General features: G+C 41.9%; 1 protein-coding gene across 3 annotated transcripts; it reads left to right on the top strand.

The window, feature by feature from the left end:
* Positions 1-488: 488 nt before the first annotated feature.
* ABCG2 (ATP binding cassette subfamily G member 2 (JR blood group)) lies at positions 489-21,792 on the top strand. Of its 3 annotated transcripts, none has more exons than XM_064416623.1 (16): positions 489-559; positions 8,314-8,526; positions 9,839-9,898; positions 10,383-10,497; positions 11,232-11,384; positions 11,814-11,971; positions 12,348-12,499; positions 12,962-13,066; positions 14,050-14,297; positions 15,949-16,031; positions 16,876-16,965; positions 17,588-17,712; positions 18,619-18,773; positions 19,688-19,777; positions 20,477-20,574; positions 21,066-21,792. In XM_064416623.1, exons 1-16 carry the CDS (start codon positions 504-506, stop codon positions 21,214-21,216), a joined length of 2,052 nt encoding a protein of 683 aa, XP_064272693.1. In that variant the 5' UTR covers positions 489-503; the 3' UTR covers positions 21,217-21,792. The 3 variants fall into 3 exon arrangements, with proteins under 3 accessions (XP_064272693.1, XP_064272692.1, XP_064272694.1); XM_064416622.1 differs by having other exon boundaries at positions 14,047-14,297; XM_064416624.1 differs by lacking the exon at positions 489-559 and adding an exon at positions 3,153-3,306 and having other exon boundaries at positions 14,047-14,297.
* The last annotated feature ends 4,251 nt before the right edge of the window (positions 21,793-26,043 follow it).

Raw genomic sequence — 26,043 nt, 5'->3', positions numbered from 1 at the left:
GTTGGAAGGGACCCAAGAAGAATCATAAAGTCCAACTCCTGGCCCAGCGTAGGACAGTCACAAGAACCACACCATGCACCCAAGGGGATTTGTGCAAAATCTTCTTGAACCCTGTGAGGTTTGGAGCTGTGACCACTTCCCTGGGGAGCTCGTTCCCAGTGCCCAAACACCCTCTGGGCAAAGAAACTTTTTTCTAATATCCAGCCTAAACCTCCCCTGACACAACTTCAGGCCGTTCCCTGGGCTCCTGTCACTGTCACCACAGAGAAGATCTCAGTGTCTGCAGACACCTCAGTGTCTGCCCCTCCTCTGCCCCTCACCACGAAGCTGTGACTGCAATGGGGTCCCCCCTCAGCTTCCTCTACTTCAGGCTGAACAGACCAAGTGACCTCAGCCACTCCTGGTGTGGCTGCCCCTCAAGGCCCTTCACCGTCGTAGCAGGCCCAGGGCCTGCAAGGCCTCCATGGCGGCCAGCAGCCTGAGCTAGGGAATGCCGAGTCATCATGACTGGACCTAGGAAGCCCCTCTCTTCCACCTTCAAACCTTTGCCTATCTCTCTGTAAGATGATAGGTCACTTTTCCCTTGACCCTTACTACTGGAAGATTTCTAAAACTCCTGTACCCCATATAAAGAGCTACTTTTGCCCAGTTTGCCAGAAGGCGCTGTCCCTGAGACCTTTGCAGAAGATCAATAAAGGACACCTCTGTGGAACCTCACACAGCCTTCTCCTCTCTTGCCCTACATCTGCCAAAGGCACTTAGCAAGCTAAAGAGATGAAATCACAAATGAGCTGATAAAGAGCTGAAATCACTAATAGCTGAGCTTGCTAAGGTTGTCTGTGGCTGGGAGCTGCCTGGGAGCTCGGACAGGCTGTGCTGAACAGCGTTGTGTTGCACTAGTTTATTTAGTTGTTCTTTTGCATGGGGTGATTGGGAATTTGCACAGAGTAGTCTTTATATGGCACTGAATAGCTTATGTTATATCATGTGGTTTGCTATCCCTTTCCCCCATCACACGGTCTTTCCCTTACCCACCCCAGTACCCCTGTGATCTCTCCCCTGGGTTAAGAGACCCTACCCTTGCCACTCCTCACTGGTATCCCACTGGCTGTGGACCTCTCCCGCTGTCCACATTCCCCGGGGTATAAAAGTCCCCTGCCACCAGGGAACACTCTCTTTCTCCCATGAGTTTGTCCACCTGGTGTGTCTCTTGGAATAAAGGAAAATGTTTCACATGTGAATAAGAGCCCTTCTCAATCTTTTTACTTTAGTCTATGAATTATTGTGTGGGCAAGGGTCCATAGCTAGCTGGAGTGGATCCCAATAGCCCAGCAGAAACCACGTTAATTCAGAACAGGACTAGGACTAGGCTATGCAGACCCTGGGCAGCCCGCCGGGGATACCCTAAAACCCAGCCGAGGTGAGCCCTATACACCATCTTTGTTGCCCTCCTTTGGATGCTCTCTATAGTTCATACTTTCTTATATATTGGCACCCCAAACTGCCCCCAGCACTCGAGGTGAGGCCGCCCCAGAGCAGAGCAGAGCAGGACAATCCCCTCCCTTGCCCAGCTGGCCATGCTGTGCCTGGTGCCCCCCAGGACACAGTTGCCCTCCTGGCTGCCAGGGCACTGCTGACTCACACTCAGCTTTCCATCGAGCAGGACCCCCAGGGCCCTTTGCACAGCGCTGCTCTCCAGCCCCTCATTCCCCAGTCTGTCCGTACATCCAGGGCTGCCCCATCCCAGGGGAAAAATGCAACACTTGTCTTTGTTTAAAGTTCATCTGGTTGGTGATTTCCCAGCCCTCCAACTTGTCAAGGTCTCTCTGCTGGGCCTTCAAGGGAGTCAACAGCTCATCCCAATGTAGCAACATATTTGAGCATACACCTTTGAGTCCTGCATCCAAGCTGCCTGGGGATAGCCCAGATCTGATACTACAAATTGTCTGCTGAGGTTTCCAGCCCAGGCTGCAGATATGCTCTCTCTGAACAAGATAACAGTATTTCTGCACCTCTTTGGTCACATGTGCATCTTCTCAAATGCCACTGGGACTATGCAATGATTTTCACTAGCTGGTCACATGCTTCTAAGTCTCATATAAATACAGTAGAGAGTTAATTATTGTAAAATCGCTGATAGGGGAAAGAACAAAGTCTCAGGAACATGGTTTATGAACAATGATAAATTCATGAATTACTTATCCCAGGTTACACCTACATAAAAAAAAATCTGGCCCTGCAGTGTTTGGTCCAGGAGAGCTCTTACAGGCAGACTTGGTGTTTAATAATTAGTGATAAGTCTTTCTAGGAAAAAGAGATTATTAAAAAAAAATCATGATTTTAAATTGAAACCATCCATAATGTGTACTCTCCCAAGGAGAAAGATTGTGATTCCATGGGCTTATGTATTTGTCAAAGCTCTGTCAAAGCCCTCACGTGGGATGGTGCCAACAGAACTGAAAGAGTTCTTTCAGTATCGCCCAGAGTTTGCCCAACCTCATCTTTGGGGTTATCAGAAGCTACATCCTGGAAAGCAAAACTTCATCAGGGAGCACATAGGAGAAGTGGCATACTGTCACTGATCCTACTTCCAGTTAGCACAGCTCCTGGAAATCTGTGGCTGATGCTGCCCAGTAACCTCAGCTGGGGACCAGTGCTCCTGCTTTGTATAACAAAGGCTGCCTTACCTTTGGTTCTTTCCACAGCATCAATGTCATACCCACATACTGTCCTGTGAAAACCCCACTCTGGTTTTTGCAGGACAGTATGTGGGTATGACATTGATGGATAGAGAAAAGTCTTCACATTTCTCCAGGTATTTGGAACTGAAGGAAAATGTATCCATCTCCAGGACACTGGGGGAGAAGATATCAGAGCTGACTGAGCCTTGTCTGACATGCCACGCTGGGCTTCATCCCACCCTGCCAGCTTTGCTAGCCCTGTTCGTGGCTGCAAGCCTGGGCAGGTGGAGATGCTCTCTTTCACTCACAGTGTCACCGCTACAGGCGTGGCTGGGTTGCGGCAGCTTAGGAGTTGTTCGGCTAAAAGGAGAAAAGCTGAAACAGCGGCTCGCCCTGGCCCTGCCCTCCCCACGGAGGGAGAGGGTGGAGACTCCCGGGGGTGGCGGAGCGCAGGGTACCCCGCTGCCAGCTCGTCCTGCAGCAGATGTGAGAGCCGGGTGGCACTGCCCAGCCCTGCGAGCCGCCGGAGCTGGGCCACCCTCCTCCCTTCCCTGGATCCTGCATCCCGCCCGGCGCCTCTGCCACCTCCTCAGCAGCCCTGCAGCGCTACCCGGACCTGCAGCTGGTGAGTGAGTCAGTAGCAGCAGCTCAGCCCTTTTACCCAGAGGGAATTAGCTCGGTGTAGGGGTTTGCTCCCCGGTCCATGAATTGCTTGCCCTGCCATTGCTATGGAATGATATTCAGCAGCTGTTTTCCCCCAACACCCAAGGAAACCACAGCAAAACGCTCACCTGCCTCCTCCCAGCTTTTCAAGGGATTTGTTGGGACGGCAAGAAATCAATGAAAATATGCTTTATAAAAGGTGGGGGTGGGGAAGTGTCAAGGCATAAATTAAAACCAGTAGAAAGGTGAAAAATGAGAAAATTTTGGAGGAGTTGCTTTCTCTGTTGCACCGTGCACTGCTTGCTCGGTCCCCATAACACACAGGGCTCTTTTCATGCAAGGTGGATTACAAATCCGCGGTAAATAGGCTGGCAATTGACTTACAGATTGCCTCAATCGCATTATCCTCATTTACTCAAACGGTTTTAATTTCCTGCACATGTTCCTGAGAAAGAGGAATGTGTGGTTCTGGCCCCTTTGCATCCCCACAGCCATTCTCTGGTCAGTCCACATCCCTGGAAATGGCTAAAGAAGGAGGGGAAAAGGTTCTGTGAATTTATATATATGGAAAGGTTACAGCTTCTGTGAATTTATATATATATCGAAACTCCAAAATGCACATACAGTACTGTTTCAGCTTGCAGGCTGCAAGACTTAACTTTGTAACCACTAAAAATAAGAGAAATAATATCACACTTAATTGTGGTTTCTCTGGCATGTTCAAGTATCCAGAAAAAAATAAAAAGAATATTTTTAAGAGGGGTTTAGGGCAGCTTCCTTTGGAAAATTATGCTGAAAGCTGCGTCTGTCTCTAAAACTCTTCCTCCTTAAGTAACTTCAATGCTTATTCTCTATAGAGATAGAATCTATTGAGTAACTGCCTGGATTTTCAAAAATGCATGTCTGAATTTTGCTATTTGTAATTTTACTATCCCTCCTGTAGTATTGTTCTTTATTGTGGGCGTTCTATTTGAACTGCAAATCCTTCTGGTGCCAAAACCTTTGCAGGAAGACTGACAGGAATAAATGTTCCTTAGCTTTTTATATAAACAATGTATCTTAAAGGACACAAATACATTTACTGAAACTGTTTGAAAGATTACTTTGTTGTGGTTCAAGCATGTTTGAATCAACTGAACTTTGTAGCACATTTTGTTGTTGTTTGATGGTTTTGTTTCCTTTTGTGTGTGTAGGAAAAATGAGACTTTGTACTTTACAAGTCTCAGAAGAATATTCAGAAAAATGATTGTACTGAGACTTTCATTTTATCTGCATTGAAACAGTGGGCAGAGATTTCTTGGTTGTTTTAAAGAGAGTAGTTTCATTTTGCCATTCATAAAAGGTTAAATCTCTAGATCCAGTACTTTGTCTCCTGGAAAAAATTTTCTGAGACTACATGTCTCTGAAGAAAATTATTTTCTATTAGACCTGAACCGAAATTATGCTGAAATCAGTGGCAATATAAATATTTCAAAACTATTTGGCAAAACAAACACAATTTGCAAAATTTCCAGAGAGCTTATACAATTTTTATTCTGCTGATGCAAAGTGTACTATACTCAGGACTGATATAATGAGCATATGAAACAATTTATTGAGATTAACAAATACTTCTAAATACAGCAGGAGGTACATGTTGTTGTAGAATCTCCTGCTCATTTCTGATCTAAAGGAAATATTTGTAAGCCAATGGCAATGAAATCTGAGAAACTTAATTTAAAATTTGCATAGAAATTGATTTGATTAACATTCATCTTGGTTGTTTCTTGCACAAGTTCTGACTTAGAATGTTTCATGGCTGTATGTCACATTAAACTTAAATAATTATTTTTTAGCAGATAGAATCTGCAATATTTTAAAAATTCAATTTCTGAGGAGCAATTGCAAACAGCTGACAATTATATTAGCTGTGAAGGAGCAGGATCCTCTGTTCCTCTGGTGAAGTTCATTGCTAGATCAGAAATGGGAAGGTTGTTTTGTGAAATACCAAACTGATTATCTCATTGCAACTTTTTACACTGCAGCAAAAAAGAGGCATCCAAAAAAGCAAAGCAAATCCAATGCCTAATTTTAGCATGTGTGCATCATTTCTACTGTTGGCACTTCATCTCCTCCCAGCACACTGTTAGCTGAAATCCAAATGCCCACTCTCAGAGGTTTCCACGGATCACCCAGGCAAAGTCATGGCTGACCCAATCTCGTGTTGGTGCCAGACCTGCTCTGAGGGAGAAGCAGGAATTTGGGACTTCCCCCAGCCCCTTCCCACTAACATGTCCAGAGCCCTGTCATTCTGCCAGCTCAAGGAGCTGCTGTGGTGGAGACCTTGCAGTGGTTATGTCCCTTTCAGAAGAGAGCAGAGCACAGATTTTATACAGCAGAAATGACCACACCAGCTCTAAGTGAATGAGCATTCTGCAATTTCTTTCTGAAATAAATTCTAGTACCTCTGAAAGTGTGAAATGCTATTTTCAGTATTAATGTAACGTTTGAAATAGATGGGTTTTTTTACTCTGATAAATGGCATGTCCTCACCAATACACTTTTTTTCCTGAAGAGAGGTAGAGAACATAGGTAAATCCATGAACCAGGCGTTCCACCTGCTGCACCCCACCCTCTCCCTGCAAGTGGCACAAGCACCCTGCAGCCAGGAAGGGCTGTGACAACTTAAACCAGAGATCCAGCGAGACCTGAATCCAGCCTCTGCTCCCAGCTCCCAGTAGTTAATTCTTTCCCAAGGGACAATAGCAAAGAATGTTGTTTTTCTCCGGAAATTTGGATTATCCAGCCTTCCTGAACTGGAAGTTTCCTGCTGACAGCTGTATTAAATAGCCATTGAGAGAGTGTTTGCTATGGATATATGTAATTCTTCCCATACCTGATTTAATTATATAGCTTCTACACACATTTTTGCAAGGAAGTGTGCAATCTCATCCTATCTTGATTGATAGATTAAATTTGACTATGACAGACTGTCTGTTCTTAGGAATGACACTATAAAAGCAGTATGATCCTTTACTTGTGAAAACAGTTTCTGATTCTCTGCTTATTGTCTACCTGTCTAGTTCAGTCTGGAAAAATTAATTTAATTCCTAAAAAAATTTTTGTTTTCTGAAGAGCATATCAGAAATTTTAGTGCAAGTGCTGAACTAGGTTTTTATGCTGGTCTTTGGAAAAAAAAAAGACCAAAACCCAACAAAATCAAATTAAACAAAGAAAAATGTAACCATTCTGTTGATTATGTCTGAGGTCAAACTCTACCTCATTTTTTTCTCATTAGCTCATAATGTTGCACTTGTAATACTGAAATATTAAGGTAAGAAAAAAATGTGATCAAGCAAAATACCAATCCAAATACCTTATCTATGTAGTGATATATCAAGGTCATAGTCACACTGCGTCCTGACTTCTGCACTTTGTGCTGCTTGGCTGTCCAACAACTCAAGAGATTTTCTAATGTCTACACGTGGTGTTACCCCTGTGGTTGAGTATTTGGTACCTAGCTCAGCAAATATTTGCTCAGCTTGGTGATACTTTAAGTGACAAGTTCTCACTGTAGTTCTGAATGCACATCTCTAATTTACTAAAGCAAACTTTCAAAAGGCAGTGATTGATGTCCAGACAGATTAATCCAGAAACTGCAGGAAAAATAGCCATAGAAAAATTTCCTGTCCTCCTCCAGGCAGGTAAATCTGCTCTGGCATCAGTGAGAGTGTGTGCAATTTATCAGTAAAAGGCCTCTATATTTTAAATGTTGCACATTTGATTGATATTCAACTTATTCAAAATGCATTTTAGCTAAAATTAAAGCTAGGTCCATTGTAATTACATTTCAAACATGGTTTCTTTGCACTGGGCCAAGACTGCTGGCTACTAAAACATTAAGACCTTATATTTTTGTCAGCACGGAAGACTGCAACTTTCTCAGAAGAGGAAATCTTGGGCTAGATGTGAGATAGTATCACTGAGAGACAGATGAACCAGCCTTTATGTGGAGATAGGCCAGTTGCTGAATGTTGAGCTTCCAGAGGTTTCACTGTGCTGATAGCCACCAAGGAGAGCTCAGCTGTCTGTCAAGCACCCTTAGCAAACTGAAAAGATAAGGGTTTGGATTTTTATATGACCATATGAGCCTGTTAGATTAAATGGCTTTTTTTTTTTTCCCAAGCCTCTTTTTACTAACAGCTCTCAGATTCATTCAGCATGTCTGAAACTGTCATAATTTACCTCCTTTCTTGCTATAAGCAGTGCAACTATGCTGAGTTAGGGGACTGGTCACCCCAGAGCTCCTGGCTGATCATGATTCCCATGAACTATTGCAGTGCTAACATTTCCCATAGTGGCGTTTAAAGTAATTAGACTCTGATGAGTCAACATGTTGTATAGAGAGGCCAGACCCTACCTCTCCCCCAGATAACCCTTAAAGAAGAACAAAGGGGACAAAGGTCTGTGTGCATGGGGACAGCCAGGGATGTTCCTCCGTGCAGATGGATGGTCCACAGGCAGAAGCCTGGCTGATGAGGGAGGTGAGATAACTTTAATTATTCCACAACTACCTTGTAGTTTTCACATGGAAACATGTAAGAAAGGGCAAAAGATGTTCAGCAACTGTGAGAGAGGAGTGAGAAAATGTGGGAGAAACAGACCCTAGAGAAGGAAGTCCAGGTGCCAGAGCAGATGTTCACCTCAGGCCAGCTGGGTGGGCAGCTGTGGTCTCCCAAGGTCAGCCCTCCCCAGCAGACCATCAGGAAGGGAAACTCTTCTATCTCCCTGCCTCTGACAGACCCTCATCAGCTTCGTGTCATCTCCAGGTCTGAGCCCACAGGACACAACCTTCCTATCCAAAAGAGATACTCATAGATGGGCCTCTTCCAGGCCCACCATGGGCCCCGTGCCAAACACTGAGCCCAAAACTTACACCTTTCCTCTTTGTACCTAATGAAATCTTCTCTTTCCTGTGTTTCATGTCCAGAGGAAAGATGGCAGAAGACCAACCACACCTATGTATTCAGATGTCAGAATCCAGTACAAATGGCATTCCCAGTAAAATGCAGTCCTTGCCAGATTTGGCTGGCAGGGTAGGAAGCGTGCTCACCTTCCACAACATCTGCTACCATGTGAAGACAAAGACTGGATTTTCCTGTTTCCAAAAAACCACCAGAAAAGAAGTTTTGAGAGATGTCAAGTATGTATTCAAACATCTCTTTAGAGTACGTGTAAGTTTGATTTCTGTCCGGAGAGTTGACTTCACTCATGTCACTGAGCCATTCAGCACAATATGCAGACCAAGATTTAGAAAAATTATTTGTATGCGTGGTTGCTTTGCGTTTGCTGTCAGCTGTGCTCAAGCCCAGGTCCTCAGTCCCTGGGCTGAGCCTGTACATCAGAGAGCACACTTCCCTTGGCCCTGGGGAGACAGTCCTCCTGGCTGCTATCAGCACTGGGCACACCAGCCAGCTCTGCTTGCTCCTACATTCCCCAGAAATCCTCCCAGTGTGCCAGGGTATTTAGCTAAGATACTAGCAGCCTGTCCTTCATTGTCTCCTTCCCTTAGGTGGCTTTGGGAAAGGTTAATTTTTGAGGAGTTAAACTTAAAACGTTTAACACATTAATATAAGTGAGGGTTAGGTTAACTTTGAAGAGATGTGAAGGTTTCTGGAGTTTTGACTTTTTTTTTGTTGAGTTGTTTTGTGTTTTTTTTTCCCAACATTTAGCACTACTGCAGTAAAGCAGTCATGTCATTATGGCCTTTGTTCAATAATCAGTGAATAAAACTTGCCCATTCACAGTTCAGTAGTTAAACTCAGTGGCAAGGCATTGGCATACAATATGCCATTCCAAGTCACCCATGACTTTCAGCTCCCTAACTCCAATTTCTATCATAAATATTCACCCTTTTGTGTAGCTCTGTCTATCCTACTCTTTGCCCAGGGAATTTCCACTAAACACGAGCTCTTAAAGGCTTTCTTGCTTTCCTCAAAAGCCATGTGTTGTGATACCTCAGTTGACTCACATGGGTCATTTGTGACATTTTCCATCTGGCTTTTGAGTTTCATGGGGCTTTAATGTAAGATATAGAGAAACTATCAATTGCATTTTAAGTGCAGACAAATCCCTAGTTTATTCTGTCTACAGGGACTATTATTCTCTCTGTTGAGAGAATAATACCTTTAGAACTGAGTATGATCAAAACAAGTGTGCTTCTCTTGTAGAGATCCATGTGGTAAAAATACATGCACAGATTTTGCTACATTTTAGTCATATTTCTGTTCTGTCTTCGCTATAAGATTATTAGTTTTTCTTGAATTAGGAAGAAAAAGTTAAGGTGAAGTCTGATCTTAAATATTTCTTGTGAATAGGCAGCTTCATTAATTCCAAAATTAATGGCATGCAGAAAGTAGTTGTACAGATAAGTTACACTGGCCTGCCAGCTGAAACAGGCAAAGCAATAACCCCTCCCTAATTATTTGGTAAAACTTATCCATTTTGTCTTACAGTGGCATCATGAAACCAGGACTGAATGCAATTATGGGACCCACTGGCAGTGGTAAATCTTCGTAAGTGCCCCCTTTGCCTTCCGCAGAAATTACACCAAGGGGAAAATGAAACTGTACACATACAGCAGTAGTGGACCTCTCTTTTAGCAAAAGATTGGGTTTTTATTTAGGACTGTGCAAGTCTCACTGTTTTCTGAGAAATACTTGAATTCCAAAAGACAATCAGATTACATGAGAAAGTTGAAATACAGTTTTAGTCCATACTTTACTGACAGTCACTCCTTACACACCATTCTGCTAATGTGTAACCAATCTGAGGGTAAACGCAAATTATTGAAAAAATTGACATGGACCTGCATGGATCTCATTTCCTTAGGAAGCCAGGACAAAAGAAACTCAGTCCTTGAAAGTTGCTGGGGGTTTTCTAGATTGCAGACATTTAATGTGATCTGCTTTTATACCTGTTTTGTAGCTGTTCATTCCATGAGCTGGGTTTGTGGTTCAGAGAGTGTTCATCTGACAAAGTAACCGACTTTTCCTTTAGGCTACTGGACATTTTGGCAGCAAGGAAGGATCCCCGTGGGCTCTCTGGTGACATTTTGATCAATGGAGCTCCTCAGCCTGCCAACTTTAAATGTACCTCTGGGTATGTAGTACAGGTAAGTAATTTTTATCACTGTGGATTCTATTGTAAGAAGTTGCTGCTGAGTTGCAAATACCTTGCCTTCACCCAAGAATCGAGGAAAACTCCTTAAAATTACTGTCAAACTGTTACAGAAAGGTGGTCTCTCAAACAACATGTAAATCTCAACTTCCTGCAACTGACAGATTCCCTTTGCAAGAGACAAGTAGATGGTATCTAAAAACCTCCCCTCCTTCCTCCTTTGACAAAACAAGTTTGGAACACCATCACCCTCACCCACATGGACCCAACCTGTCTTTACCTTCCCTCTTTTCTCCCTGTTCTCACCTGCGGTGGGCTGAGGCTGCAAGGCAAACACACTGTGATAATGACCTGAGCTGTAGCCGCTCCTTAGGTCCCTTCAGCCCATGAGTCTCTCCCTCAACACCTCCAAAAACTGAATAAGGTAAGAATACATAAGGGACTGTTTTTAATACTTTGCTGTTTATATATTTTGATATCGTGCATGATGGAGGCTGTTCCTATGTGGCATCGCTTTATTAATTAAGGCAAATATAATTATATGCATGAAATCCAAACTCTTCTATGACACAGGCATTGAAGATGCACCTCACTGCATGTTCTGGCTGCTGCTACTGTCCCTCTGCATGCAAGGACAGCAAAAAAATAGGTAGAAACAGTTCTCAGAGGAATAAATAGAAGCTGCTGAGCAACCACCAAGTATCTACCCCTTTTTTTTTTTTAATAAAGGATGACGTGGTCATGGGAACTCTGACTGTAAGAGAGAATCTGAAGTTCTCAGCAGCACTCCGCTTGCCAAAGTCAGTGAAGGAAGAGGAAAAAAATGAACGAGTGAATCAGATCATCAAGGAACTGGGCTTGAGCAAAGTTGCAGATTCCAAGGTAAGGCCTGTAAACGTGTTACTTAAAATGTAGCAAGTTGTTATTAATTAACCAAATCACTCATCATGCCAGATTTTAAAAAAAGTAAATTTCAACAGGATGTTTCAGTAAAACAATAATTAGTGACATTTCTGTGTGGAGATCTGTACAGACTGTGCTGATGCTGCTGTATGGTACATATTGCAGGGAAAAAGAAAGGGAAAGGCAAAGGTGAAAGGGAAAGTCAGTGGTTGGAGAAAAAGGCAAGACCTCAAGTAATATTAACATTAAGAACAAGGCTGTTTGTGAGATAACATTTACATCTGCTTCTGAGTGTAGGGCCAAAATTCCTTACAACTCTCCCCAAATACTGCCATGTGGGTACGATACAGTTTGCTCAAGGATTTCTACTTGGGCCAAACAAGACAAGTTTCATGGTTTTTTTATTAGGTTGGTACCCAGTTCTCTCGTGGGGTGTCTGGAGGAGAGCGGAAAAGGACCAATATTGGGATGGAGCTCATCACGGATCCTGCCATCTTGTTTTTGGATGAGCCAACCACAGGACTTGATGCCAGCACTGCTAATGCTGTCCTACTGCTACTGAAAAGGTGGTGGCCTTAGAAATAGCTTCCTGTTCTCACCACTCCACTCTGCTAGACTTCAGTTGTATTTGACTCGAATTACAGTTCGAATGAGCAAACAGGGAATTCAGACATGTAATTACTCACCAGTGAGCCAAGGATGTGAGAGGGGTAGGAAAAAAACTGAATTAATTCTCTCTCTCCAAAGTGAGAATTCTTTTCTCATATAGACACAGTAAATATGACCTAAATATTTTCTTTTTCTTTTTTTCTCTTTCTTCTTCCTTCTCTGGCATACCAAGTTAATCAGACTTCATCAAGACTTAACTGAACTTTCAAATGCTCTTATCTAAACACTAAATCAACTTGCAAAGCTGACATCTCTGTCATTCTTCTCATTCAGGATGTCAAAACAAGGAAGGACAATCATCTTCTCTATCCACCAGCCTCGATACTCCATATTCCGGCTGTTTGACACCCTGACACTGCTGGCTGCAGGGAGAATGCTGTACCATGGGCCGGCCCAGCATGCCATCGACTACTTTCAGTCCATTGGTGAGCACTACTTCCAGCAGGCCCAAACTTTGGTTTGCACCAACTCCAGTGAAATGCCAATAGCTCTGGGCCAGAATTGGACGTGGCGTGTCCAAGCAAGCCCAGTGTTTTAACAGGCTTAACAGTATTTTAACCCATTTCTCTGTGTGTTTCTCCTCTTGACCCACACATGGATTTGGGTGAGCTGTTCAGAGTACATCTTAATTAGAGAAAGGCTGGGCTAGGGCTGGGAAGGGCATGCTGCCAGCTGTCACTTGGCTTTTGCTGATGGTACTGCCCGGTAGTGCTACTCATCCCTCAAGAAAGCATGGACTTTCCAAAGGCTGCCATGCCTTTGGTGCAGGCTGCTCCATGGGCGGGATGTGTGGCTGTGCTCTTGATAGCCAAGCACAGTCCTTGGCCAGTCACACAACCCCAGGCAGGGCTCACAACACTGTCACCACAGTGTCACTGTCACCACAGGCTACCAGTGCGAGCACTACAACAACCCCGCGGATTTTTTCCTGGATGTCATCAATGGAGACTCCACCGCCGTGGCAATGAACAAGGCTGATGAAAGTAACACAGGTATGAAACTCTGAGCTGAGTCAAGTTATCCTAACGTGTGTGGGAATGGGAATTTAAGAAACACAGAAAGAGTTTCTTTCATCTTCAAGGCAAACCAGCTGAAATCCTGCAGAAGCAGAGATGATAAACCAGGATGGTTGTTCCTGTTAAGGACAGGATGCAGTTGATGCAGTTATGACTTGACTATTTTACCTAATGTAACAACTTTTCTGTTAGGAAATTACTGTGTTCCTTTCTCTGAGCAGGGTGGGAAGGGGTAAACATAGGGTACTGTTGCTCATCTGATGATTCCCTGAAGTTGTGCTAAGGTAGAAATCATCCCCAAACTAACAGCTCAGCTCGCACCTATTTTTTGGAGCACGCTTTCTCATACTTTTCTGCTGTCACTCAGTAATAGCTTACTGTCTTTTCAAAGGAATAAAAAGGTAAATGAAGTAATTAATTTGCTGAGGGCCCAAACACAGTTTCACTATACCTTTACCAAAGGAGCAGCCATCATTTTACAAAAATGCTCTGATCAGGGTCTAGCAAATATGATAGCTGGCAGATATGACACATTATATCTGTCATTGCAAAAGCTCACACTGTACCATAGTTAAGAGAAAAAGGAAGTCCAGCTGAAATTTATATATGACCAAAGTAGACACACAGAGGATTACCTGGATCTAAAAGCCTGGGAAGTCTAGGATTATGTAATTATCTATGAAACAAATCACTTACAGAAACCTTTGGAGGCAAAGGGGATGTAAAAATCACTTTTTGATTAAAAGCCGTGTTGCTACCAGGTTGCAACTCCCTGAGCAGAAGAGAGTTTGCCTGGTCAGAGAACTGAGAGGCTGTGGGACAGGTTGCACAGAAAAACACAGTTGTTTTGTCTTAGTTGTACAAACTCTTTTGAACTGTCTGCTATGGAACTGAGTGCAGCGAATCACTGGAACTACGTGTGCATCATAATTCTTCTGTTTTTTTAATCTTTCCAGCAGATAGCACTGAAGAACGCTCTGAATATGATAAAACCTTGGCTGAGCAATTAGCAGTAAAATACGCCAACTCTACTTACTACCGAGAAACAAAAGAACATCTAGAGAGCATTTCTTCAGGAAATAAAAAGAAAACCAAAGGACTTTTCAGGCAAATCACATATGCCAATTCCTTCCTCCACCAGCTGAAATGGGTGTCCAGGCGCACATTTAAAAACCTGATAGGAAACCCTCAGGCTTCCATAGCTCAGGTAAGATTATTTGTATCTATAGTTTTGTGGTATATGCCGAATTTATTTGGCTCCTGGATTATTAGATAAGTCAATGGGGTGGTTTTGCCTCTTGATATCTTGACTGCAGTAAGCATCTGAAGAAAGAGTGTGCAGGGTCTAGGAATCTGGGGATAAAAGGTGTCCTGAATGCTCGCAAATGTGGGACTGTTCAGTAATTAATTTTGGACTACTGAAAGATTTTGGGAGGCAAGACCTGTCCCAGAAGGGTATTCTGCTACTCCCAGCCAGGAGCACATTATGTCCCAAGAAGTTTCACACGTTTGCTCAAGAACATTCTTCAGATTTGACTCTAATTGTCCAGGCTTGGCACTGTGGGGTTTGGCCTCAAATCCTCTCCCCCACCAGGAAAAGTTAACAGACTGCATTTGCATACTTCATTAAGCTTCAGGACAAAATGAAGTGCTGGAAGTTGGCTCAAGTGCAAAAATATTTTTGCAGACTCGTAATGTATGTGCTGTTTGGTTATTTGCCTGTTCATATTGGTGATGATATCTTCTGGATAAGGTGTCATGAAGTCCACAATGGGGTTCAGCACCCACCATGAAAGATAATCAGTGGCTCTGTTAGTGCTGCTTTTTCTGAAGGATCAGGACCAAAAGTGTTGACTCCTTCAGAGCTGCACATTGATTTCGAAATTGAAGAATGTCCACCTGGCCTCTGCAGAGTGATTAATCCTCAGGAATCCCCTAATTCATGGGCCAAAATCTGCAGCCACAGCACCACCAAAACTCCCACTGCAATTCTCAGCAATTCAGGAGAGGCCAATAGAAAAGTTGGCCTGTAGCCAGGGCTATAAATTATCTTCATCATGTTTTATATAATGAATGAATAAATGGCTGGTGTGGAGGTAAAACAAGTCCAGATTCCCTGAGATTAAAAGGCTTTGAGTACGTGTGTGTGCCTGTATGTTGATACTATGGAGATCCTTAATAATTGCTTTGTAAAAGCTTGACCTTGTGACAAGAATTAGACTCCCAAGAACCTCCTTCACAGCCCAAGGTTAATGGTCCTGACTTGTTTCTCACAATCTTTTTTATCTCCCCACCCTCATTAGGGGTGGATTTGTCCAGCATTCTTTTAGGGGTCCATGGCTCATTAGGCCTTTTTTTCATTAATCTGCTCCAAATTGGACTTGAAATGATCCCTGCTTTCCACTGCAGCTGGCTCAGGAGCTGAATTATCCCTGACATTTGCTCCTTTCGGCAGGATCTTAGTGAGAAGGTACCAAGGATCAAGTAGTTTATGGTGTTAAGACTCATGCATTGCTCAGGCTTAAAAGTGACAGAACTGCCTGATACCATTGTTTTCCTGAGATTTTTTTGTCATTTGCATTTAGCATTTAAAAAGTGTGATGCAGACACTTCAGTCTTTTAAGTGACATCCTTGTGGCAGCTGTTATCTCTTCTATTTAAATAGTTACCGGCTGTAAATATCAGCATATCTGCAGACCTGTTGTAGCATCTCATTAAAAACAATCCCATGAGTAAGATGTATGATAGAGCCCTGTGGAGCATGAAAATAAACTGTCATCCTCACCCTTGCAGTCAGGAAAACCTTTGAAACAATGTGAATGATACTTTCCCTCCTCTTTTCTGTTTTTCCTGTTTAGCTTTGTATTACAGCTTTTCTGGGACTGGTTGTAGGCGCCATCTACTTTGGACTTGAAGAAAACTCTGCTGGACTACAGAACAGGTCAGTCAGTCTAGGTAATGGATATTCAAAATTTTGATAAAGCTCCCTTTAAAGGAGCTTAATACCTCTTCAAAGCAAATGCTTCCCTTCACATCAGTAAGTCCAAGCCCGCGTGACTTTGAAGTGAGGATGTGATTTTGTTCCTCTAGCAAGGTCCTGGCAGAACTGACAGCATTAACATATACAGACTTGGGCTACATAAACCTAGGTAACTAAAGTTGTAATCTTGCAACTGTTTGTATCCACACACTTGAATTTACCAGCAGTAAGAGATTTTCAGATTATGCTGCTCTGTATCATTTTGACAGCTGTATGTACCTGACCTGACACATGAGTTTGCCACTATGATACCTCTGGGTTCTTAATCCTGTAAGACTTCATAGCATTTGTTTAAAAACAGCCCAGTTTTAAATTGAGTAAGAAGTGCCTTAAATTTCTGTGGAAAAGGTGAAAACTACTTCTCACACTGTTTATTTGGCTCCTCTCTGTTTGCAGCAGACAAATGCCTCACCATCTGAGAATTTTTAACGTGTCAGGAAATTACATAAAGGAAAAAACCAAACCGCAGCCCCTCAAAAAAAACCTCAGTTGATTTTCTATATTTTGACTGCATCAGAGAATGTGCTATCATTGCATGCCAAAACCAAAAAATGACTGTACTACATCTAGGTCAGGCTTGTTACATATTCAGACTCATAGCCAAGACTTTTCCCATGGATTTTGGGATGGAAGGTCAAATACTGCCAAATTTCAGGCATTGCAAGTAGATTTATGTATTCTGTTGTGGAAACACTACATTTACATCCCATTTTAAATAACAGCTCACTGTACTGCTATTTTGCAGAGTGGGTGCAATGTTCTTTCTGACCACTAACCAGTGTTTCAGCAGTGTCTCAGCTCTTGAACTCTTTGTTGTGGAAAAGAAGATATTTATGTAAGTAAAACATACAAAAAAGATACCAGAATCTGCTGTTACACCACATGACATGCTGTAAATGTCATTTAAGTACAGTTAGTGCAAAATTTTCAAATTATTTCAATAATAGTGGTCATTGCAAATGTACTCTGTTAGTCTGCTAGTGAGTTGTCTGCAAATCCCCCAAAAGGTGCCTATGTTTACAACTGGCTCAGAGTGTAATATTACTGACACAGTTGGTAAAACCCCTTGAATACTCAGTTTTGGCATTGATTAATAAAGTGTGACTTGTTAGTGAGGGCAATAAATGTCATCTAACTGGATTCTTTAAAGTTATGCATATTATGCTGTATAAAATACGAAAATTATTCAAACTTTACGCTCTCTGTCTTGATGACATGACACATACTTTACTAAAAATTAATATACTAAAAATTATGTGCACAAATACCCATGTTCACTTGCACATGAAAATGTCACCAGTTCTATAGTGTATAGGCTTTCTGGACAGCTGCATTGCAGCCTAAGTATGAAAGATTTTCTTCCAGTTTGAGCTAGAGTTCATTTGTCAAGAGGTGAAAATCAAACTGTTTTTTAGTGGTTACATTTATATTGTGCTGTACCTATCTCTGTGTTCCAGACATGAATATATCAGTGGGTACTACAGAACATCTGTATACTTCATAGCAAAGCTACTGGCTGATTTAATACCCATAAGGACTATGCCCAGCATCATCTTCACCTGCATAGTTTACTTCATGCTAGGCAAGTATGCTCTCCTACAATCTCATTCCAACCCCCCAATAAATCATGGCATATGCATCTTATAGATGTGTATGCATATGTGTATATTTATATAAGCCAAATCCCCACACTGGCGTGGCATTGGCTACTGAGCTTACTTTGAGCACACCATGTTTTCTACAGAAAAGACACAAAGAGTAAAGCACTCATCAGAGAATCTGTGACATGTCTCATCTCCACTGTCCTTAGAAGGAAGCCATAACCTTTACAACATTGTTTTGATTTATTCCTTTTCATCTGTGGCCTTCTTGGCTTCTGATGACTCTTACAAGATACTTTTCTGATCTTTGCAAAAACACCCAAAAGAAAAGGTTTTGTTTTAAGATCTTAATACTGTGTGAATTAGTACCAGTTTGTTGGCTTTGGTCTGAGATTTTACCCTAAGGAGTAGGAAACAAGGCCACATGAGCAAGAGGCTCTCAAACTGTGAAACTGGAGATAAACAGACCTTGCTACTGAATCCATAACCACCTCAAGGCTGCTAGGTTCTTTAGGAGAGCTCTCTGCTGGAAACTAGCAAAATGATGTACAGCTGCTCATGGAAGTGCACTACAAGTTTCTCCTTTGATGGACAACTTGCAGCTACTTTGGATGTGTGAAGTACTGTACTTCTACACATTCTACTATCTTCAGTCTTACTGCAGTTTTGGGCATGCTACTTATTCACCGTCTCTTCCACTGTCAGGACAGACACATAAGGGCAGCCACGAGCACCACAGCAGTCTTGGGTCTCAGTGACACAGCCTGTGCTGGCAGACAAAGTATAACTTGTGAGCAGGACACACTAGGAATGTCAGGATAGTGTTCAGCTTATGCCAGAGCTTTCAGCAGGATCATTCTGAAACCCTTCTTGTTCTGATCTTTAAGGTTTGAAACCAACAGTAGGAGCCTTCTTTACCATGATGTTCACTCTCATGATGGTGTCCTACGCAGCCACTTCCATGGCACTTGCCATTGCAGCAGGACAGAGCGTGGTCGCTGTAGCAAACCTACTCACGACTGTTGCGTTTGTTTTCATGATTGTGAGTAGCACTTTTCAGTTCTCTAGTCTGGATCATGAAACCCCAGAAATGCTGAAATCCAGAAATCCTACTAGCATGGAGTTAAGCTGAATTCTGCAAAATTCTGTTGGGGTCAACATATACTGATTTGTCTGATTTGAGTATCCTGATACTGTGGGGTGGAATATTCTGATTTGTCCTTTGAAAGAACAAGAAGTGAGGGGCTGGGGGGTTGGGTGTGAGGAGGAGAGTTCCTCTGACTTCTTCTCTGTGGCTTGAGCAGGCAGAAAACTGCCTGGGACGTAGGAAAGCCACTTAGGGCTATATTTCATTCTCTCTCCCTTAACTTTGTGAAAGGCAAAGAGAACTGTCTGGCTGAGAACATGACATGCAGCCCCCTGTTTTCTGAGACCAGCAGCCCAGCTGTCCTACTCAGCTGCAGAGCCCACCTTGGGCATGTTAAACTGGGCAACACACAGCCACAGTCAGGAGACTGGCACTTCAGATGAGGCAGAGCTGAACCTACAGCCAAAATCCACATTGCCTCAGACTCAGGGCACACAGGAAAAACCCAGAGCAGTCCCACTCTGAGGAGCTGCAGAGAGTTCATGTGGGACCCCTAGATAGGAAGCACGTGGGTTTACTGCACAGGGGAAAGCATTCCTTGTCCCTTGTTTTGGGGGAAGGACCTGAGGTTATGGCCCAAAGCTGGATAACATATAAATCCTTCCCTTTTGTTCTTCTGCTGGAAGAGTTTCTTCCTCTAGGAATGCTTTCCCATTCCTTTTTATCTGAAGAAGCAAAGTCAAGAGCTAGAGAAGGACACATGATAAAAGCATGTAATTTGCAATATTTTGTTTGTTTGTGGGTTTTTTGTTTGTTTGTTTTTTGTTTTTGTTTTTGTTATGGCTTTTTTTTGTAAACATTGCTTCTAGATTTTCTCTGGGTTGCTGGTCAATCTCACAAGCGTCTTGTCCTGGCTCTCTTGGCTCAAATACTTTAGCATCCCTCGATATGGAATGACAGTAAGTGCTCTGATTTCCTGTGTACAAACCTGGAAATGGTTGGCTAGAAAGGAATGTCTTGAATCACGATAATGAAATCTTCACACTTGATGGCCTAACGAACAGAAGGAAAGCTAATTAAGTACAACAATCTCAGAGTATTGTACAGTATCTTGAAACAAGAAGGGCTTCTCATCAACTAGCACCAACTTCTGTTTAGAAGAGCTCATTTCTGTAATTTGGAAACATCTCATAGGAGAGACATAGCTACTACACTCACTGGACTTCAGCTGGACAGAAATGTTTCAAAGTAAAGAACAATGCTATCCCCACCCAAAAAAGTAAAAATCTCCTGTTTTTCTTTTCCATCAATCAAACGAAAACTTGTCAGGCTAAAGCTTTTCTCCTAATTTGTAAAAACTGAAGTCAGAGTGATGTTTTGCAGAAAAATTTGGGCTTTACTGTGCCTGTGCAGAAATAGTCTGGCCTGGGAGAAGTGGTAAAACCTGTTGCGGTGCATGCTTTACCAGGTGTGTACATTCCTCTCTTAAAAGAAAAAAAGAACTCGACTACTTTGCCAAAAAATTGGGATTTGGCAAATATAATAGTGATACCAGCACATTTTTAGAATGAATTTTAATTGCATTATATCTCATCTTGTTAATGTATCACTCCTTTACCTACTAATTTCTGTTGTCATTGTTTCTTTTCTTTTAAAAGGCTTTACAGATCAATGAGTTGACTGGTCTGAACTTCTGTGGCAGCAGTAACAATACAGTTTTAAGCAGTGACAGTAGATATCAAGAGACAGGCCTGGTGTAAGTATTTTGGTACACTACAATGAATGCCACCCTCAGCAGCTTTAGAAGCCCTAGAACATCAGTCTGAGTATCAGAGATACTCACTGATGATGAGGGAATCTCTGAGTTTTCACATGGAAAAGGAGCCTTTGACTGGGTGTTTGCATTCTGACTGCATGGAACATTTTGCTTGGTGGCATATTTAGTATTTATAACACTAGAAATATCTGGCATTATGCTCCTTACTTTTCTTCAAACTGTACTTAGTGAGAGCTACGCACACATGCACACAATTGTACAGTCTCACAAAATCCATTTCAGCTTCCTACATGAAACTGGAGCTATGAGAAAAGAAAATTTACAAATGGAAAATTAACCACTGACCTATTGCTGGTGTTTGCCTGGTCTACTACACACATGCAAGCACATTACAACTTCTAGAGATCTTCCCAGATCCTGCTGAGTGGGTTATTAAGCGACTAAGCTTATCAATCTGTATTTATCTGTAGAAAATGTACTGGAGATGACTATCTGAAGAGTCAAGGCATCGATGCGAGCACCTGGGGCCTGTGGCAGAACCACCTGGCTCTGGCCTGCATGACCCTGATCTTCCTCACCATCGCCTACCTCAAACTGTGCTTCATGAAGAAGTTCTCTTAAAACCAGAGGGAAAGGTGCAATTCCCACTGTTCAGTAGTTTGCTGAACTGATTGTGCAACTGACTTGATTATTTTTAAGGAGAAATTTCTTTGTACTTTTATTATTACCCAAGTCAACAATATGAATGCCATCCTTGTATATTAAATACTTGCTGTTAATTTACTCTGCCAAAATGTCTAGCATGGCTCACTCCTCTTTGGCACAAAAATGTGTACAGCTGTTCATTTCTTCAAGAGACTGTTCAGTCTTTCTGCATGTTCTAGCTATGATCGTGTCAAACACTATATCTAATATTTAGTGGCTTAAACTGAATAAATAGTGGTTCCATACTTTAATTAACACCTGCCTTCACCAGAAGGCAATTCAGTCTAAAGAGATGCTTATCAACACAACCTCAGCTGCTTATGTGGTCACAGGATAGGTGAGACAGGGACAAAATCCCTTTCATCCCAGTGCCCTGTTCTATATGGGAATCATTACTGCTCTAGAATGTACTTATTGATGCCATCAAGCCTTTCTTGCTTCAGTCAAGCGGTAGAAGCACTATGGTTTTAAATAAAGGTGGTTTTTTTTACAGTGTCAGTGTATTTTCTCTGCATAACTGCAAGTCATCTTCATTGTCCCATTCGTGCTGCTATCATGAGTAGTTCTTAGTAATTTTTATGGTGACCAGTTTCAAGTGCATGACTAAACAGGATGGTAGCACCTTTGTAAAAGTCCATAGATTGGAGCAATCCCTTCCTGGCAGGCCAGATTTTCCCTGGCCATGTGCAGCAATGCTAGCTCATCTCTTTTTTATCTGCAGAACTATGCATAGTAAATGCATAAAAATGCATAAAAGACAACTTTACAGCTCTTTCTAGGGTTGTTACTGTTAATCTTCTTGCTCCTGCAGTGTTTGCCCCAGCTTGCGTGGGCCACAAAAAAATCTTACAAGACCTTATTTCTGTAAGAGATTTAGAAACATAGAATACCCCGAACTGCAAGGGACCACAAGGATCATCGAGTCCAACTCCTGGTCCTGCACAGGACATCCCCAAGAGTGACACCCTGTGCCTGAGAGCATTGTCCAAACACTTCTTGAACTCTGTCAGGCTTGGTGCTGTGACCACTTCCCTGGGGAGCCTGTTCCAGTGCCCAAACACCCTGTGGGTGAAGAACCTTTTCCTACTATCCAGCGTAAAACTTCCCTGATACAGCTTCAGGCCATTCCCTTCGGGTTCTCTCACTGCCTCCACAGAGATCAGTACCTGCCCCTCCTCTTCCTCTCAGCAGAAGTTGTGGACTGAGTTGAAGCCTCCCCTCAGTGTCTTCTTTTCCAGGCTGAAGAGACCAAGCGACCTCAGCCCCTCCAGACCCTCCACATTCTCAAGGCCTCTCTGCCTTCACTTACACCACTCCTCGAGAACGGGCAGCTTGCAGATGTTGTAAATTTAACATCTTCATACATATGGTGTTAGGGTTCATGTTCATGTTGATCTGATCACTAATTATTGTATTGTTTTGTTGGTAACATGTCATGCCTCTGGGGAAAATAAAAGCTTCAGAGCACAAAAAATTGGCAGAGACTGTTCTGTACCTTTAGCTTAGCCCTTTTTAAGCAGAAGAAAACAGTGAGGAGAAAGCACTTATGTGGTTATTAAAAAAAAAATTGACAGGAACTCCAGGTCCTGGTATTACAAAGAAATGAAAGTGGAAGTTTTGCCTTTGGAAAAAAGAAAATTATCCCAGATCTTATAATGTAGAAATCTACAGCTGGTCAGATTGCAGCTGGTCCTTGTAATTTCAAGAAGTTATAAACGTGATCACACAGACTGTGTTCCAGTCATAAAAGAAAAGAATTTCAGTACATATCAGTGGTTTCTGAGAAAGGAAATAAACAAAGTTGAATGACTCACATTTTGAACAGGCTATGACACCACATTGCACAGATATTTACCACAAAACTCCTAAACTTTTCTTGCTTTCTACTACTTATTTCAGCACCTGGTCATCTATAAGAACATATTTACGTAAAAGAAATGTTTCTTTCAGTACTAACACTTTATTCTGTAAACTCATAAAATTCTATACCTCAGTTGCATGGGCATAAATTACAGTAGTAGTGATGTCAGACTTCTCTGTCACACTTTTTTACAGGCTTTAAATTAAGATTTTTTTTTTCTCTTTTTGTCTAGCACCAGACATTACATGTTCTAGTGAAAATTTGTCAACAGACGATCTTCAAAGTCCCTTCTAACCCCAAAATTCTATTATTCTATGATATATCTGTTTCTCCCCTTTAGTTTGGGGCAGATTAGTACAACTACAATTACAGATTAGTAAAGCTACAACTACAATTTCTTGCACAAGCCAGGGGACACATCATTCCTACAATTACTCAAACAAGTATTTTACAAGCAGTGCAAGCAGGGGGGAAAAGACAATTAAGAGAAAGGAAATGAGTCTAGAGTCCCCAAGGTTAAAAGACTTTGAGTACAGTGTGTGTGCCTGTATGTTGATACTATGGAGATCCTTAATAATTGCTTTGTAAAAGCTTGACCTTGTGACAAGAATTAGACTCTCAAGAACCTACTTCATAGTCCAAGGTTAATGGTCCTGACTTGTTTCTCACAATCTTTTTTATCTCCCCACCCTCATTAGGGGTGGATTTGTCCAGCATTCTTTTAGGGGTCCATGGCTCATTAGGCCTTTTTTTCATTAATCTGCTCCAAATTGGACTTGAAATGATCCCTGCTTTCCACTGCAGCTGGCTCAGGAGCTGAATTATCCCTGACATTTGCTCCTTTCGGCAGGATCTTAGCAAGAGGGTAACAGGATTAAGTAGTTTATGGTGTTAAGACTCATGCATTGCTTGGGCTTAAAGGACAGAACTGCCTGATACCATTGTTTTCTTCAGCTTTTTGTAATTTTCATTTAGTATTTAAAAAGTGTGATGTACAGAAATTAATGATTCTGATTATTTCATTAACTTGACTGAAAACGTGTTTTCATGTATGAAAATTCCTCTTTAGTTTGCATACACTGACAGCAAGTGATTTAATCTGGACTCTTGGAAACTGTAGACTTACTCTTATTTAGGTTTTAGAGTACTCAATCTAGTTGAAGATTTTTCTTTACATCCTTCATCTGAATGACTTCAATTAAAATAAATCACAAGCTGAGGGTTGATATTTTCTGAGGAGTTATTAAACTCATTTAATTCAATTAGTTTGAATGAAGCTTTATGATAATAATCTTAAAAGATACCACTTTTAAATTTTATTGCTTTCAGAAACTAAGGTTTTGATATTTTCTGTGCCAGTAACTGAAAGTAATTGCACTTCCTTGTAGTGAATGTCCAAGAAGGCAAGAACAGAAGACAAGCAGACTAGATACAGCTAATACATCACCCAGTTGAAGTGGTCATGTCCTAGGAAGAATATTTAAAACTTACACAGGTTTGGAATGCCATAATTCAGAGGAGCCTGAAAAAGCTCTATATTTATTTATTAAGAAGAAGAAAGAAGTAAACTGCAACCTAATGCTAAGAGCAGCTTAAGGAGTAAACCTGTATTAATTGAGAGCTCTTAATTTGCAGAAGGGCACTGGCAAAACTGAAATCACTGGTATTCAATTCTACTCTTTTAGCTGCTTCTTTGTGCTAAAAATATTAAATAATCAATAATTACAACTGTTGGAGCAATTCTTCTAGAATAAAGAATTATTTCAGTGGATTGTGAAGCAGGTTAGCAAGCCTGGTGGCAGAGCAGTATGAATGGCTTTGGATGAGGAGGCAGAAGGGTTACACAGTATGGAAAATACACATACATGGACAACTGTATGATATAGGCTGTTGACTTTTCAAATGACACATGTCAAAGGCCCATGACACTGATCTGGGCATTGTGACTTATTTTTCACAGTGTGCCAAGGGTTTATAAATTGTATTTGTTCAAAAGCAAAGATTTAACAAGTGTCTGAGTGCTTGCTGACCCTCTAGTTCTCACCATGGGCCTACACGTTTTAGTGATGAAGCCACTACCACTGGCTGGATGCTTTGGGCTGCGTAAAAAAATGTCATCATCTTTCTTGACTTCTGCACTGGTGGACAAAATAAGAGCCTTGTAGGCTGCATTCTAACCACCTGTGAGGAAAAACAAATGTTTCATTTGGGTTTTCCAGGAGCCATTGAGAAATGCGCTTGTAGAGTAGCACCCCACTAAAAGAGAGAATAAATCAATAAAAAGGTTTGCAGTTCTGTGTTTTTTCCAGTACGGAGCAAGAATTGAAAAAAACCCCAAAACATAAAAGACAGAAAGAATTTATGTCAGGTGGACACTGGAAGCTGTCAAACAATAATGGCAATGAATACATCCACTGAGAAGGAAGAAAGAAAACAATTAGGATAGCAACATCACAAACGATTTTAAATTATGTATGTTTATCTCTTGTCTTCAGAGATGAAATAGGTATAGATTAAGAGCTCAAAACAGAAGTTCCTTTACCTGTGGAAACTCAAGGGCGGCCCAACCTACTAAAATAAGTAAACTCTGCTTCTCCAGTTTCATGTATTTCCTTCATATTTCAAGAGAAATAATCTTTGCTTCCATATGGCTTTGGGTCATGTCTGGTTCATTCTCAACAAAGCTGCCTTGCCAAAATCTTAGTCACCCTGCTTCTTCAAGAACACAACACTGCAATTACTCCCTCACTCCCCAGTATTATGAAACAGCCACCTGCCTTCTGATTACTTTTCCACTGTCCCAGTGGGCACAGAGTCAAGTTCTGAGGATGCAATACCCTGCTCTGTAGGGCTGCAGACAGGCACTGCAGCTAACACCATGG

Source organism: Passer domesticus, chromosome 4, assembly GCF_036417665.1.
Source record: "Passer domesticus isolate bPasDom1 chromosome 4, bPasDom1.hap1, whole genome shotgun sequence".
Lineage (NCBI taxonomy): Eukaryota > Metazoa > Chordata > Aves > Passeriformes > Passeridae > Passer > Passer domesticus.
The sequence above is the reverse complement of the archived record's forward strand: the minus strand, read 5'-3'. Positions and strand labels throughout refer to the sequence as shown.

What these genes read in the sequence shown, in the direction of transcription:
- ABCG2 (XM_064416622.1), top strand. Translation starts at nt 504, where the DNA reads ATGACTGGACCTAGGAAGCCCCTCTCTTCCACCTTCAAACCTTTGCCT. An exon ending in CGACTACTTTCAGTCCATTG is followed by an intron (nt 12,500 to 12,961) that starts GTGAGCACTACT and finishes CTGTCACCACAG; the next exon opens with GCTACCAGTGCGAGCACTAC. An exon ending in TTGCGTTTGTTTTCATGATT is followed by an intron (nt 18,774 to 19,687) that starts GTGAGTAGCACT and finishes CATTGCTTCTAG; the next exon opens with ATTTTCTCTGGGTTGCTGGT.